Source organism: Pleurodeles waltl, chromosome 3_1 (genome assembly GCF_031143425.1).
Source record: "Pleurodeles waltl isolate 20211129_DDA chromosome 3_1, aPleWal1.hap1.20221129, whole genome shotgun sequence".
Lineage (NCBI taxonomy): Eukaryota > Metazoa > Chordata > Amphibia > Caudata > Salamandridae > Pleurodeles > Pleurodeles waltl.
In genome coordinates this window covers 1,696,732,800-1,696,747,126 of record NC_090440.1, presented here as the reverse complement: position 1 = coordinate 1,696,747,126, position 14,327 = coordinate 1,696,732,800, and the positions used below count along the sequence as shown (strand labels likewise).

The following is a 14,327-nucleotide window of genomic DNA, read 5'->3' as shown; positions in this document are numbered from 1 at the left end:
TTTTCTAGCACACTGCAGAATAAATGTTGTCAAGGCTGAAAAAAATCGTAGGTGGAGCTCCAGATTCACCTCTAAGGATGCATCACAGCGCAGGAATGAACAAGTTACTTAGATTCTGTAACGATCTCACTGGTGGATACTCCATCTAATCACAGATTCCCCACCTTTGGAATATCACTGGGCATCAGACTGGATGTGGACGATTTTTCAACATACCCCATGCGCACCGGTAGGTGGCGTTGTGCGGCTCTGATCAGCCCTGGAAACGATGGTTGGAGCGTCATATAGGTGCCACCCAGACATATTGGTGTCAGTTTATTTCTGGACACAGTCAGCTCCTAAGACACAAAGCCGAAACCAATTGATCATGCCAGTATCTGTGTGCATATCTCTAATTTGGAACCATTTTAGATGGAAGAGAGTCCACCCCACAGAAAAGCCTATAAATATGGCCGTGGAAGGGATCGCAAGATTTGCATTGTAGATTCTGCAAGTACAAATTAGAATCATTACACCATATAGTATGCGTCTGTAAGGAATTGACGCAATTGAGAGCCTTATGGTTGACTCCCATGTTTCAAATGCTAGGGATTAGGAAGTGCCAGATTGCAATTGTTGCATGTCTGAGTGGGGTTTATCATCAGTTAGCTATAAGATTCCTGAAATTCTTGAAAGAAGCAGGCAAAGCTTTGAACAGTACTGTCGCACCCTGTCCAAGTATCTGATTTTTACCCACTCCACACCCTTTTGAGGTTCGCACCTCATTATCTCTGGGCATTGGTTGATGGTGATCGGGCGCCCACTGGCTGGCTCCTGTGCCTGTAAAGCTAGGGACTAGAAAAAGGTCAGAGTGTAACTGTCATATGCCATAGTGGGCCATAACCCTAATTACCTTTACAGGGGTGTGGAATTTATTAAAATATCTACTTGTCCACGGGACAGGCTGCTTCTCAAATCTACTTGTCCTGTAAAAAGATCTACTTGTCCCTTTGGTGCCATGTAGTGTGGCGCCAAATTATGGCAGCAATCTCATTATCTAAGAGCTCTGATAATAGCCTCTCTGATTATGCCATGGGCTACTACCATAGTAGGGCTTGAATACTTGCAGTTTCAATCCCTACTGTAGCAATTTCCTTATTTTTCCACCTTTCTGCAGATCTGCATACTGGGGCTGGAGGAAGCAGTAAGCAATAGTTCCAGGGCTGGAATGCCTTTGAGTCTGCAAACCTACTAACCTGCATGTTTTAAAGATTTTCACCAGCTTCTCTCTAATATTTTCCCATAATAACAAAGGTTGGACATTTACTCCTGACAATGGCAGAATTAGAACTTCTTCCAGGGTTGAGAAGAAAGTGGCTGGAGGGAAAATGAACTTGCAAATGCTCAATAGATTTTCACATGAGAAAATCTACACATGCGTATTTACCCATGCTAAAATACAGTTCACAAATATTTTATAGGGGTACGACATATACCATGGGTGCACTTTTGTGACTTTCTTTAAGAATTTGGGGCCACATGTAGGTAGGTTCAGATTTGCGACCCGCAAATTGCAAGTCGCAAATCCGAATGTAGGATGGTGTCCCTGACACCATCTGTGATTCGCAAGGGCTTCGCAAATGCATGAGGTGGGTCGCAATTTGCGACCCCCTTGCGAATGGCGGCCTCACAGGGATGGTGGCCTGCTGGAGACAGCAGACCACCATGTCTGTGACTGCTTTTCAATAAAGCAGTTTTTTTTTTTGTAATGCAGCCCGTTTTCCTTAAAGGAAAACGAGATGCATTACAAAAACGAAAAATGAAACGTTTTCGTTTCATTTTTTCAGAGCAGGCAGTGGTCCGCAGGACCACTGCCTGCTCTGAAAAAATGTTTACAGTGACATTCACAATGGGAAAGGGGTCCCAGGGGGACCCCTTCCCTTTTGTGAAAGTGTTAGCACCCATTTGAAATGGGTGCAAACTGCGATTGGTTTGCGCCCGCGTTCACAAAACAATCCTACATTGCACTACGAGTCGCAATTAGGAAGGGAACACCCCTTCCTAATTGCGAGTCGCAAACCCGTTTTGCGATTCGGTAACCAGGTTACCGAATCGCAAAACTGGGTTTGTGCATCGCAATGTGCTTTTTGCACGTCGCAAACAGCGAAAGTCGCTGTTTGCGACATGCAAAAAGCTACCTACATGTGGGTCTTGGTCCCTAATTAGGTCTGGTGTTAACAAAGACATTTTGTTTTTATTAAACTTCTATTTCTCTCTCTTTTGGCTGGCTTACTGTGAATGATCGCATTCTTCTCTTCCACAAGGAGCATATTGGCACACAAAGTAGTTTTGTTCAGTGTCAGGAACAACAGTGGCAATCAGTGACGTAACGAAACTGGAGGGTGCCCCTTTGCAAAGAACATGGAGGAGCCCCCTCTCCAGACTCACTCAGGGCAGGTGCTGTGCTGAAGGGGTCCCCTGGAGAGCGGCTGCGGGGCCTTTTTTTGTTATGCCACTGGTGGCAACGTGTGCTTTTAGAGTTCAAAAACATTTTGTTTTTTTTTTGCCAGTGTTTGTTACAATGTTGAGGGCCTGGTAGCTCCCACAACAATAAAGTGTTACAAAAGCCATGTCAAAACAAGACACGCATTGATGAAACTAAAAGACTTATAAAAATATGTCAGATCAGTTGGCTTTGTCAGTGTTTGTTTATTTTCATGCTTCCCATAATCGTGTTGAAAATGGTTACACTGATTTTCCATTAGAAATATTTTTGGGAAATACTAGCATGCATCAAAACATTTTACTAAATGACACTTCATTTGCATCTAATCAGAGAGCATTCTGGGAGCATTATACTTAGCCTCATAGCCTAAACTTTTCAAACGTGTATACACGTTTTTTTCTTTTATACTGGAACTAACGTCCGTAGTGAAGTGTGACCTTAAAATATTTATTTACAGCACTCACCCTAATAATGAAGGTTTTCAAATAATGAACCATAAATACAAGTTCGAACAGCATTATCTTTTGGAAACACATTACCTCAACTGCAGAGAGTTCCACTCTCTGTAAACAGGCAGCCAAAGGGTTTGTGCTGCAGAGGGTTGGGCCTACTTGTCCCAAGGACAAAGTGAACATAAAAACTTGTTGCCCTTGACCCCAAACAAGATTTCCCGGGCGTCGGGCGATAGGAATTCCACATCCCTGCCTTTAATATTTTGGAAACTCTGGAAAGAAGACAAGGCCCCAAACAGGACCTCTGTACACTGTCTACGTATCTAAATCTTATGCACTCAGCACTTTTCGGACATTTGTATTTTAATAACATCTCAGGGAACTGGAAGAGCGCAAGTATCTCCAGTCCAATAGGGAGGACTGCTAGCGGTGTTTGTGCGGTTCATTGTATAAAATGATGTGAGAATACTTATTTTTAGTATATTAAGAAACTGATGGGGCACTGGAAAGATTGGGTGGAATTATAAGACAATATCTTTTAGTCTAAGTGTTTTTAGGTATTTAATGGTATTTAGAGATGTTTCATACGTGCAACTAGGATGCGTAATGCTTTGAAGTGATGAATTAATTTTGTGGGCTACTGGACAGCTTGACTGAGTTATCATATTGTGTTTTTTATGTATTAAGCAGGATTATATAAATGAGTAATAGGTGTTCGGATCACCAAGGCTGCAAATGCTGAACTATTAAGGTTGCGAATGTATTGTATAACATTTTCCTGATTGTTATGATTTTAAGTAACTAAACAATAAAATGTTATACTTACTTACATTCTACAGAAAGAGGTAGTAGGAGGGCTGTAAGCAATTTATAGATCTCCACAAGAAAGAACATTATAGAATGTATGTGACTTGTTCTTCGTGGGGATAACTCTAACCACAGATTCCTCACCTTTAGGAAAGCAGTAGCTCCTATTGTGGTGGGTCTGCAGAATACCTCAAACCAAAAAGTCCATGAGGAACTAATGGCCAAAATGCCCTTCCTGTTGAACCTAGTTGTCAAGGCAGTAGTATTTTCTGAAGGGGTGCACTGATGCCCAGGTTGTGCCCTAACAAATATAGAGGACAGGCTCTCCCTACACCAATGCAGTGGCAGCAGCCTTGGCCCTGGTGGAGTGGCTCCTTAAACATATAAAAGGTGATGGCAAGAATGCTTGCACAATGTCTAACCACTGGCAATCGCTTATGGTATCATTCCAACCAATCGTTCTGTTGGCAGTAATGCCACCTCAGTTTGGACCCAGTTTTATGTAAATCAACCTTGACCCTGCTCTAATGGGAACATTCAAGCCTGAACTACCAGGCCAGATCCTGCCTGAACCGGTACACAAGCAACCCAATACCGGACTCGCCCTGCTTAAGGCTCTTCAGAGGAGTGTGGCATCATTCCTGTGGCACAGTGAGCACGAGACCAAGACAGGGCATACCTTTGTCCACTTAGGGAGTGAGCCCTTAATCCTTCATGAGGAAGCTTCTAGTCAAGTTTTGACACCTATGATTATACACCTGGGCACGGTCCTCTTCTACACTGCCTTGCCTTTCTTCGTATCAGAAAACCCTCATAACAGCCGATTGTATAACTGATGTTCTTTGGTACAATTGATACAAAACCTGAGCATTCCTTTGCAGCCAAAAAATTGAGTTTATCCTCTTGTTTCGATGGTTGGAGTAGGGCAAAGAATTTCACAAGAGTTAAGAATTGTCTGCGCTGAAAGAGAGTCAAAGCTTTTGGCAGAACAGCCACTTTAGTGCTCAGCACCAACTTACCAAGAAAGAAGGTGGTGTAGGTGGCTGGACTGACAAAGTCTGAACCTCACTCACTCAATGAACTGAAACGACTGTTGATGAGAAAGACAGTCTTCCTTGTCAGGAGACTTAAGAAAGTAAAGATTAAAATAAGGTTCCACTGTATCATAAAGGGTTTTCATGGAAACATGTGAACCAAATCTTTGTTCAAATTGCCTGTTGTGATACTGTTTCTCAATGATGTTCGGTCCAGTAAATGTGAAAAGGCCGACAGATAACTTAATAGTTCCCACTGCAAGTCCTTGCTGGCCCAAACACAGAACAATAAGTAATACATCCAACAACTTAGCATGCAAAAGAGTCATATTAAAGAGACCACCCCAAGCCACAAACTGCCCCCGTCCAGCATAAACAGATTTTGTAGAAGGCTGTCTGGCCACCAGGATGGCACCCACTACTTTGGGAAGTGTATCAAATGAATTCAACTGCAGCATCTCCATTTCAATCTACACTCATGGCCTGGGTGGTGGACCCTAGGCTTCTGCAGCAACAGAAGATCCCCCTGAAGCAGAGATGCTAGAAGTCCCAGATACAACTCTCTTGTAGCCCAGACCGGGGCCATTAGGATGACTTGGACTTCCCACTGGTGGAAGATACCCTGCACCACCTCTGGGTGTAGCTTCCACATGTAATCCACTTAGTTCATCTACCTTGGCTTTTAAAGGTCCAGTCAAGTGGTGTACAGGCAGGAATATGCCCTGACAATTCAGCCAGGTCCAGAGGCACAAAACCTCTTAACACAAACCCCAGGACTCCACCCAGCCTGTTACAATGGCAGTGGTGATGTGTGTGAGGACTTGAACCAGCCTCCCCTTGGACAGCAGCAAGGATTTCAACATTAAGCAGACTGCCTGCTAATTCTGCAGGTCGATGCAAAGGCGGGTCCCTGCCAGAGAACACAGTTTTCTCATCTCCACACCTTCCAGATGACCTCCATACCCAGCAGTGACATTTGTCACCATGTCACTTCTCAGTGGGGTAGGGAATGAAATATGCCACTGGTGCAATTACGGTTGAGCAACCACAACTACAGCTCTTGTTGGTTCCCTCTGAAACCTGGGTGGTACCCGACAACTTTTCCTGGTGTCCAGTCAAACTACAGATCTCTAAGCAGAAAGCATGTTTGTCCTCTGGCATAGTCGGAAAGCAGGATGCAGGAGGCCAAAGGGCCAAGAAACCTCACAGCCACCCTCACTGAGGCCTACAGCTTGGGCGCAAACATTGGATTCATAGCCCGGACAATTCTGATCTTTTTTGCCACTAGGAAATAACGGGAGTAATGCTCAGTTCCGATCTCTGAGGTCAGGACCCTTTCCATACCTCCTTTTTCCAAAAGAGCCTGAACTTCCTGCAGTAAAATGGACAAATGGTCCTTCGAAAGGCGCTGTGATGTGGATGGAAGATGCAGCAGTACGGAAAAAATACTAGCCTTGCTAGACTATCTTCAGGATGCACCTGTCTGATGCTATGTCCATCCACCTGGGGAAAAAATGACTGATCCTTCCAGCCACGGTGTTGCTGTGTGTCACAAACTAAAAGTGGCTTGGAAGCTATTGCCAGAGGTGTAAGGGGCTTGGAAGATTACTATCCACAGAGTTTGGGCGCAGTCTACCTAATCCCATACTATGACCAAGAAACTGCTGGTGTGCCTTGAGGCTGCTGTTAGAAGTATCCATCAGATAGTATGCATAATTTACTGAAGTATCTACTGAACCACCGTGTAAGAGGTGGCCATGAAGTCAATGATTAAGTCTTGAATGGTTTCCATGCAAGGCTATGAATAAATTGTCACAGATTAGTCAATATTAATGGTCTTTCACTTGCATTTAAGTCAGACTGTCATTGTGGAGAATGAGGTCAGCCAATGAGGGAAGGCAGCAGTCCCAGCATCGTCACAGAGTGGGATGGGGTCAGTGAGACTGCTGACCCCACCCCACTCTGTGATGAAGTGTCACTGATTGACACTCGCCCTGGGCGCTTCAGGGCTTAAACTGAAGCGCCCAGGGAGTGTGTCAATTGGTGACGTTTTCCTCGTCACCCAGGGGAGGGCCACGAGGCACCTTTGCTGGGCCGAGGAGGTCACGCCCATAGGAGCTGTGATCTCCTCAGCCCAGCAAATTTCAGCTCAGGCAGCCAGGAGTCTGCGCAAATCGCGCATGTCTTCTACTGGCTGCCTGACCTGAACATGAAGAGTGTCTGTCAGGCTGACCTTTGTTCGGCCTGACAGACACTCTTCATGGCCCCCCTCCGCCCTAAAGGACGGGCCCCCACTGCTGTTTTAGTACAGCGCCCCACTGACGCTACTTGCAGCAAAACTTGGGGCATGTTGACGGGAACATGGGGCGGCAGAGCTCAGCCTGAAGTGGTTCCGAAGGAGCTACAGCTCGTTGCGGGCCGCTCTCCACTGGCAGCAGAGCAGGTGATGCAGATACTCGTCGCAGAGGCCCTCCAGGACCCGGGGATTAACGGGAGCCGATAACGAAGCTACAATGGCGAACCTGTTCGGCCACTGGAAAAACCTGGAGTGGCTTCCATCAGAGCGGAGATCCTGTAATTGATTCACCCTTCGGGGAGAGGCCGCTCAAATAGGATCACTATCGAGATCCTGCTTCTCAGCTCTCAAATTCGGAGACGAAAACTCGGCTCAGCTGAGGAACTCGTACTGAGATGGCGGCGTCCTGGCCCGTAGGTGTACCACCCGTGAAACACCAGCCCCGAGTTTATTCAGCTGCACAAGGGCTGTCAAACTCTTTTCCTTGTTTGTAGCTATAGGCTTTTATTAGTCAGGAGTCCGTCTGAAACACCTATAGAGGATTTGCTTCATACGAGTGTCCGTGCACACTTACAATATGGAGCCTTTCCTTAGAGGCACCGCACTTTCCACTGCCCTTGCTGGCCAGTTCTTAGCCCAATTTACCAAAGCAGGTTCCTGCCAATGCTAGTGATTCAATCAGTGTTGTTTATTTCTATTTCTCTGAATGTGTAGTAGCCATTCCGGAGTTTGAGCTAGATTACTTATTTTTAATAAATAAAGATACCAGAATGTAAACCCATGGCTTTATTTGCTACACCCGGCTCGGCTTGACACGGATTATACTTTAACGGTAGGTTTGAACTAAGACTAAAGGTCAAGCGAGAGGAATAAAAACAGCGTGCAGAAACAGGAACAGCTGGTGCCATACAAACAACCTGCCGCACGAGGAAAAATAAACAACAATTCCCCAGCCGTTTGTCTTCAGCTTCACATGACAAATCTATTTCAGGATTCTTCCGTGCGATGCACAAAGATATGCATATCACCGCAACGGGGGAGGAAGAAAACCGGCAAAACAACAGAGGGAAAGAGGGCAGCTTCTCATTCCTACATGACGAAAGCCAAACGGCTACCCCAAAACCAAGGGGTGATCTGGGAGGTCAGGCACCGCGAGGGCTGAGATTTCATCAGCAGGCTTAGGTCACCATTTGATGACACTGTCGGACCATAATCTCGTCAAATCTATACTCTACTCAACACTGGCATTTAGGTAGAAACTCGCTCTACAATTCACGAACGACACCCCTAAACACCTTCTTGCTTATTTACTAGTTGTCCAAGATTCTCTCTTCCATTCTGAACAAAAAATATTCTAACCTATTCCCGAATTTCTTTCTCACACACTGCCTGGCACATACTTGCCAGACATGGCTGCCTCTTACAAGATCCACATGAAACTTCCTGCAGGAGTAAGGTACGACCATTAAATTTACATTATCTAGTAAATGACTTTCCACTCCTTGCTCTGTTCTAGTGCTAATCCTTCATTAGAAAATACCACATCCCTGAGCAAAAAGCGATCTCTCAAAAATACAGCAACTTTAACCACACAGTGGATCATCCTGAAAAAACTATACTCATCGCCTTCCCACCGGGCCTTGTGTAACAAACTGTCCCGCTCCGTCAGGACACCTTCAGCAAAGATCTGTAACAGTCTCTATAAGGCATACTGTTAAAAAACAGAGGACAGTGGTAGCCTTCTACAAGATGCTAGACATAAAGGGAAAAAGATGCAGTCAGAGAAATATAGGAATATAATTGAACTGTTAGATTTACCTTGGGTTTTACTTAATCCAAGCAGATATCAAGCAATACAATCACTTGTTGCACAGAACACCCCAAAGAAATCTTTATATCAAAAGGACATCTCACTTCTGAACAATCAAAACTAAAAACACCCATCAACTGTTTAATCAGACGTGATTCTGGCCCCAACTCAACAAATTACAAACGCTATTCAAGGTCATAGCCATCTTATTAACAAAGCTGCAACATCAGCTACAACACCTCCATCTCAAGCTCTGTAGACCACCTCACCCAAAGTAAACCGGGACTCTAATGGAAAACCATTGATACTTACAAGATCCATCTTCCTAGATGGAATAGCACTACTCAAGTCATGATCAAAATCCTTCTTTACTTTCAATATCACTTCTACCAAACACCTTAAAGAATGCAAAGCTTAATCCCATCCAAAATGCTTCATGAAGTAGTCCTTCAAAGAAGGCATGAACGTAACATGCTGCAGTCAACATTTACCTCAAGTAAGCCATTCAAGTCTAAAATTGGAAGCAACTGCATGGCTAGGCCCAAACCCCTCACCACATCCAAAATCCAGGACAGACTATAGGGCTCCACTCACCAACACTACATAGCCTGACAACTATGTCTCCCTACACCTACCACGCCACTAGTCCAGTTTCCCCCATAAACACAGAACAGAAAATGTCATTGTTAAGATCAGGTTGATGTCTAAAAGTTAACCATGACAAATGCTTGCCCACTGTCCAAACAGACTTAAAAAATCCTTTAACACGGTTAATCATAAGACATGCTCGGGCCCCTTAAGTGTCACCAGTGTCTAACCCCTCTTGCTGCTCGCATACTCTATTTTCAGAACTACGTCACAGCAACTTCAACTGGAACCTATCTTAACCGACTACTGCCAGCTAACAAGTAAAATAAAAAAAATTACAAAAAACAAATCACACCAGTCCTCTGTACTATGCAACAACTTAGGCACCATCCTAAAGAACAGCTGCTATAATCGTCCATACCACTCATGTGCCACTGTTATGCAACTTTACCCATCAATCTCCAACATATGGATTACACAAGAGATGTCATGTCCTGGATGACTTCTTGCAACTGAAAAGACAAATGACTTCAGGTCTCCACAAACGCAGTAGTTCCACAAGAAGAATCACTCTTCCTGAACTGCAATTGTATCTCAGGCCTCTTCATCCCCTTCTTGTATCCTGGATAAGTCATCACACAGAGCTCCAAAACTACTGGTCTTAAATTGACTCCAGACTCAGGATTGACATTTGTTGCTAAAATCTAATCAGTGGTCCCGTTACTTCCGCTGTTTTAACCAATGGTAGATTCCTTTCACCCTATTTCATAACAAGAAGGTAGTGCATGGAGCTGCCATAAATATCCTCCACCTTCATTAGGCAAGCCACTGTTTAGGCACACTGAAAAACGAGAATAAGTGCATCAGAATACCATAACCCCATCACCCTTATTCAGCGGAGATCTCACCTGGGCAATCGTGAGAAATCAGCACCAACAAAACTCAAAACAACATAGAACTATGCAAGGGGACACATTACTATGCTTCAGCTCCTACGAAAATACTCCACGTTTCCAACCCAGAACACAATGCAAGTCCAACTTTGGCTGTTGTTTCACAGTTCTTCTTGGTGAAGATGCTGGATGTAGCTGAAGAATTTGAACATATGAGACAGAAAAGCAATATACTTGTATATATTAAAAATTATAAGTTGTACTGTGAAGTGAAAGAGTGAGAAACAATACTGAAATACCCAAAAGTCAGAAATGTGGATATTTTAGCATTTTGTTAAGCACATAGATTTAAAAAAGCAAGGTTTTAACATGGATAACATCAGTCAGTTCTTAACTGCGACTGTTTTAAATGAAATATTAAAATTAATATATTAAAATGAATAAACTATAAAAATTAAAAGAAGCACAATTGAAAGTGCGAAAACCTTTTATATTTCTGAGCATTAGTTTGATGTATAATTGCTTTTGTATTTTTGTGCACTGTTTTGAGGTTCAAATCATAAAAGTTCCTTCCAATAATGACTCAGTAGGGGTCCCCAAATTCCAGTAATTATTCAGCGATGATCCTCAGAAGTCAAAAGGCTAATAATCACTGGTCTATGATTTAGGATGACCAGTTAAGTGTACAATTTATTAAGAAGACAAATGTCACTTTAATTCTAATATGTTTGCTATCCACTAAAAGTATTGTTTTCTCAGCCCTTTCCTCTCTTTTTCGTTCAATCACTTGTGTTACAGGTAACTGCGCTTAACACATGTAAAACCATAGCGGTCTCCTCCTTACCCATTCCTCAGGCATCTCTAAAACTCCATACTGCTTCCAGATATCCTGAGATATGAAACCTGTTGAAAAGTCAGAGAAATAGGTACATATGTAACATCATGTCTCTTTCTACCACTTGGCACAAGGGCGGGGCCTGCAAAAAAACAGACCCCACAAGAGATCCTTTACTAAACCAACACTTGCCTTACTTTCCAGCAGCCCACCACACCCATCTAACGACAACAGTAGGACACAACCTTGCCGCCTGATAGCTACTCCTTTCCAATATAAATGCACCTGCCAATCCCGCCATCCTAACACGGAGAAGAGACCATGCTTACTCCTCACAACCCAAAAAGAGCTTTCAAGATGTGTACTGTCACCCATTTTTCAGCCCTCCACACCCTCTTTTTTTTTTTTAATTGTATTTTTTTTTAACGAAAATATAAGAAGAGCGTGGAGTTAAAATGTCCTAAAAGACTATTTAATCTCTAATTTCAACCACACAAAGACTTCTAGTAGTTCGTACGAATCGGTAGAAAGATGACATTCTGCCAATGTTCTCTTCCTAAGGCAAATCGAGATGTGTCCTTCACTTGCTTTCCACTTTAAAAAAACAATAACATTTGCCTCCCTTTTTTAAAGTACGCCAAATCAAGTATTAGTAGGCCTGATGGTAGTGATTAATGAAGCTGCGGTGGAAAAAGATTAACAGAACTATGCAATGGTTGGTAATTGTTTCAAGCACCAAACTCATCCTGCACACATTCTACTTAAGTACTTATATTCAAAATGAGAAGTCAGACACCACTATTTGTGGAAAGTGAGAGGCAAAAGGGTGGGCGATCCTCTTGACAATTGTTTCCTCCATTTTACAATTGGCTGTGCAAAAATACTTATTTTGCCAATGGACGTGCCAAAAACGAGGAACTTATTAAAAGGAAAAAACTAATACATTTCCTTAGCAGTATTTGAAATGGTTACCATCATTGTTAGTAGGTAAGCTTAGAAACATGTGTTAATACTTGGGTGAAATTTTATATAGTAAACTTAAATCCCAATTAGAGACTACACTCTACCGATTGCTCTCCTGACCCAGAAACGTTTGGTAAAATAAGACTAGATGTAGAATCCTTCGGCACAAATTTCTAATGAAAATGTGATAAAATGCCATAAGTATAAACAGCAGTTGTTAATGGGGCACTCACGAAACATTGCAACATTTGACTGTCTGTCTTGTCCTCTTGTGTGGCTGAAGGCATCTCCCACAAATACATTTTTGCAAACATTTATGATAACACAGTGCACTTCAGAGCAGAATTTTTCACAACTGGCTAATAAGCTATATGTCTCACACACAACTGATGATTAGCCATGAACCCTGGCACCAACATTGTACATCTGACTGTTCGGTATGGCTCTCATAGAGAGCCTCTATCGTTTATTTCAGTTTCTGAATCGCATAACCCACTGCTATGACACAGCAGCAGTTGATAACAAAACTGGTTACCCACTGTTGTGATGTCGCAAAGGACTTCCAGGCCTGGGTGACCGGGCTCTCTGGGAACCTGTCAGCACAGCCCTGCTTCTCTGCTTTGACTGAAAGCCGAAAGCGCAGCTGTAAAGGTGGAAAGGAAGGAAAGGAAGTTGGAAGGATGCAGGTATGTTTTTTTTTTTAACCCTTTGGAACAGGGATACATAACAGAGGCCATGTTACGTGTGGCTCCTCAATTACTCCTCTGCTATTGCGTAGCAGTTGAAAGCACGGACAGATGATTATAGGGGGCATACACAACATAAAATTATATATGTGTAAAGCTTTTATTACATTTATGTTTTTCACCTCGGGGTTCTCAGTGGCATCATAGGCAACTCTAGCTTCACTGTAGTTGTCTATTTAATGTCACTCAGAGCCCCTCTCTGACCATTAATGTTGATGTTATTGAAGATAATAAGGGCTGAACAAAATGTTATCATCAATGTTCGATCTCCATGTCCCAACAAAGTACTCCATCTTTACTTATCCTACTGGAATACTCTACTTCACAGTGATCGGATAAAGGAAACTGCCAGGGGTATGGGTACAGCAATAGTACATAAAGGCTGTATTAAAGTGTAATTATAAAAACAAGCAATTCTCTTCATTTGAATGTATTTCAAAGGTCATCAAAATGACTGATCCCAATCTTCACCAAGTTACATATCCTCTATCACCCACTAGATTATTTAAGCAACTAATTGAATTTCTAACAGTTAACTCAATCTCCTTGGGGAAGCCATGTTTTCCTTGGAGATTTTTAACTTACATTGGTGAGATCTAAGGGGGCGCCAGCTGCATTGCAGCTCTCTTCATTCATAATGACAATTATGCAGTACTCCCACTCACTCTGAAGGCTCCATTCCAGACCTAGACATCGCTACTAAAGAGAAGATTTTTAAAGCTATGTCTTATTTTAGATAATATTCAAACACACATATATCAATCCTCATGAAAAAAAGATGAAATAAAAAACAACAACATGTGCAGCAGACAAACGTCACAACAATGGTTTACCAATTATTGTTGTTTTGCAACCAAGCAGGCTCTTATAGTTATTATTAATACCAAGAGCTCACAGGTTTGTTAGCTTAATCCTGGCATCACAATGTCCTTTACTCGTCACTTCAAGGCCACTTTTGTTTTCCAATTATCACTTCAATAATCCACTTTCAGGGTCTACAGAGTAGAATTGTATGTAATTCTTCCATCTTGTTTTTGGTGGATGCACTGAAGTGTTCGGTGGGACCATCACTCAAGGGCACGCATGTGTCCTATTGCTGAAGAGAAGCTTAAAATTTAGACACCAATGCCTGTTAAGTGATGACTTCCTTACCCCCTCCCCTCTTTCCTCAAAAGCCCTGACTGCAGGACAACCAAGAGGGTCAGGCAATGGGACACAGATCTTAGTAACACAAATCCTGCAACACTTGATAATATAGCCAGGGCTCTATTCCAATTCTTCTGAGCATAAAGTCAATAAATGTGCACACCAATATGAAAATCATGGACACAGAAGCAATAAAAACATATTTACTATGGTATACTGTAGACCTAAAGTAAGAAAGGGAAACCCTAGAGCTAAACAGCACTCGGGGTGCA

At 42.9% G+C, this 14,327-nt stretch overlaps 1 protein-coding gene across 5 annotated transcripts in view; it reads right to left on the bottom strand.

Annotated features, from left to right (window-relative positions):
- HDAC4 (histone deacetylase 4) overlaps positions 1–14,327 on the bottom strand; it is a 1,159,747-nt gene that overhangs the window by 895,503 nt on the left and 249,917 nt on the right. Inside the window, exon 3 of one of the 5 annotated variants that reach the window (XM_069225511.1) lies at positions 11,210–11,268. The exons of the other annotated variants lie outside the window; for them this stretch is intronic. Coding sequence (XP_069081612.1) covers positions 11,210–11,213 — 4 coding nt within the window. The 5' untranslated portion in view covers positions 11,214–11,268. The remainder of the gene's footprint in view (positions 1–11,209; positions 11,269–14,327) is intronic. 5 annotated transcript variants of the gene reach the window in all.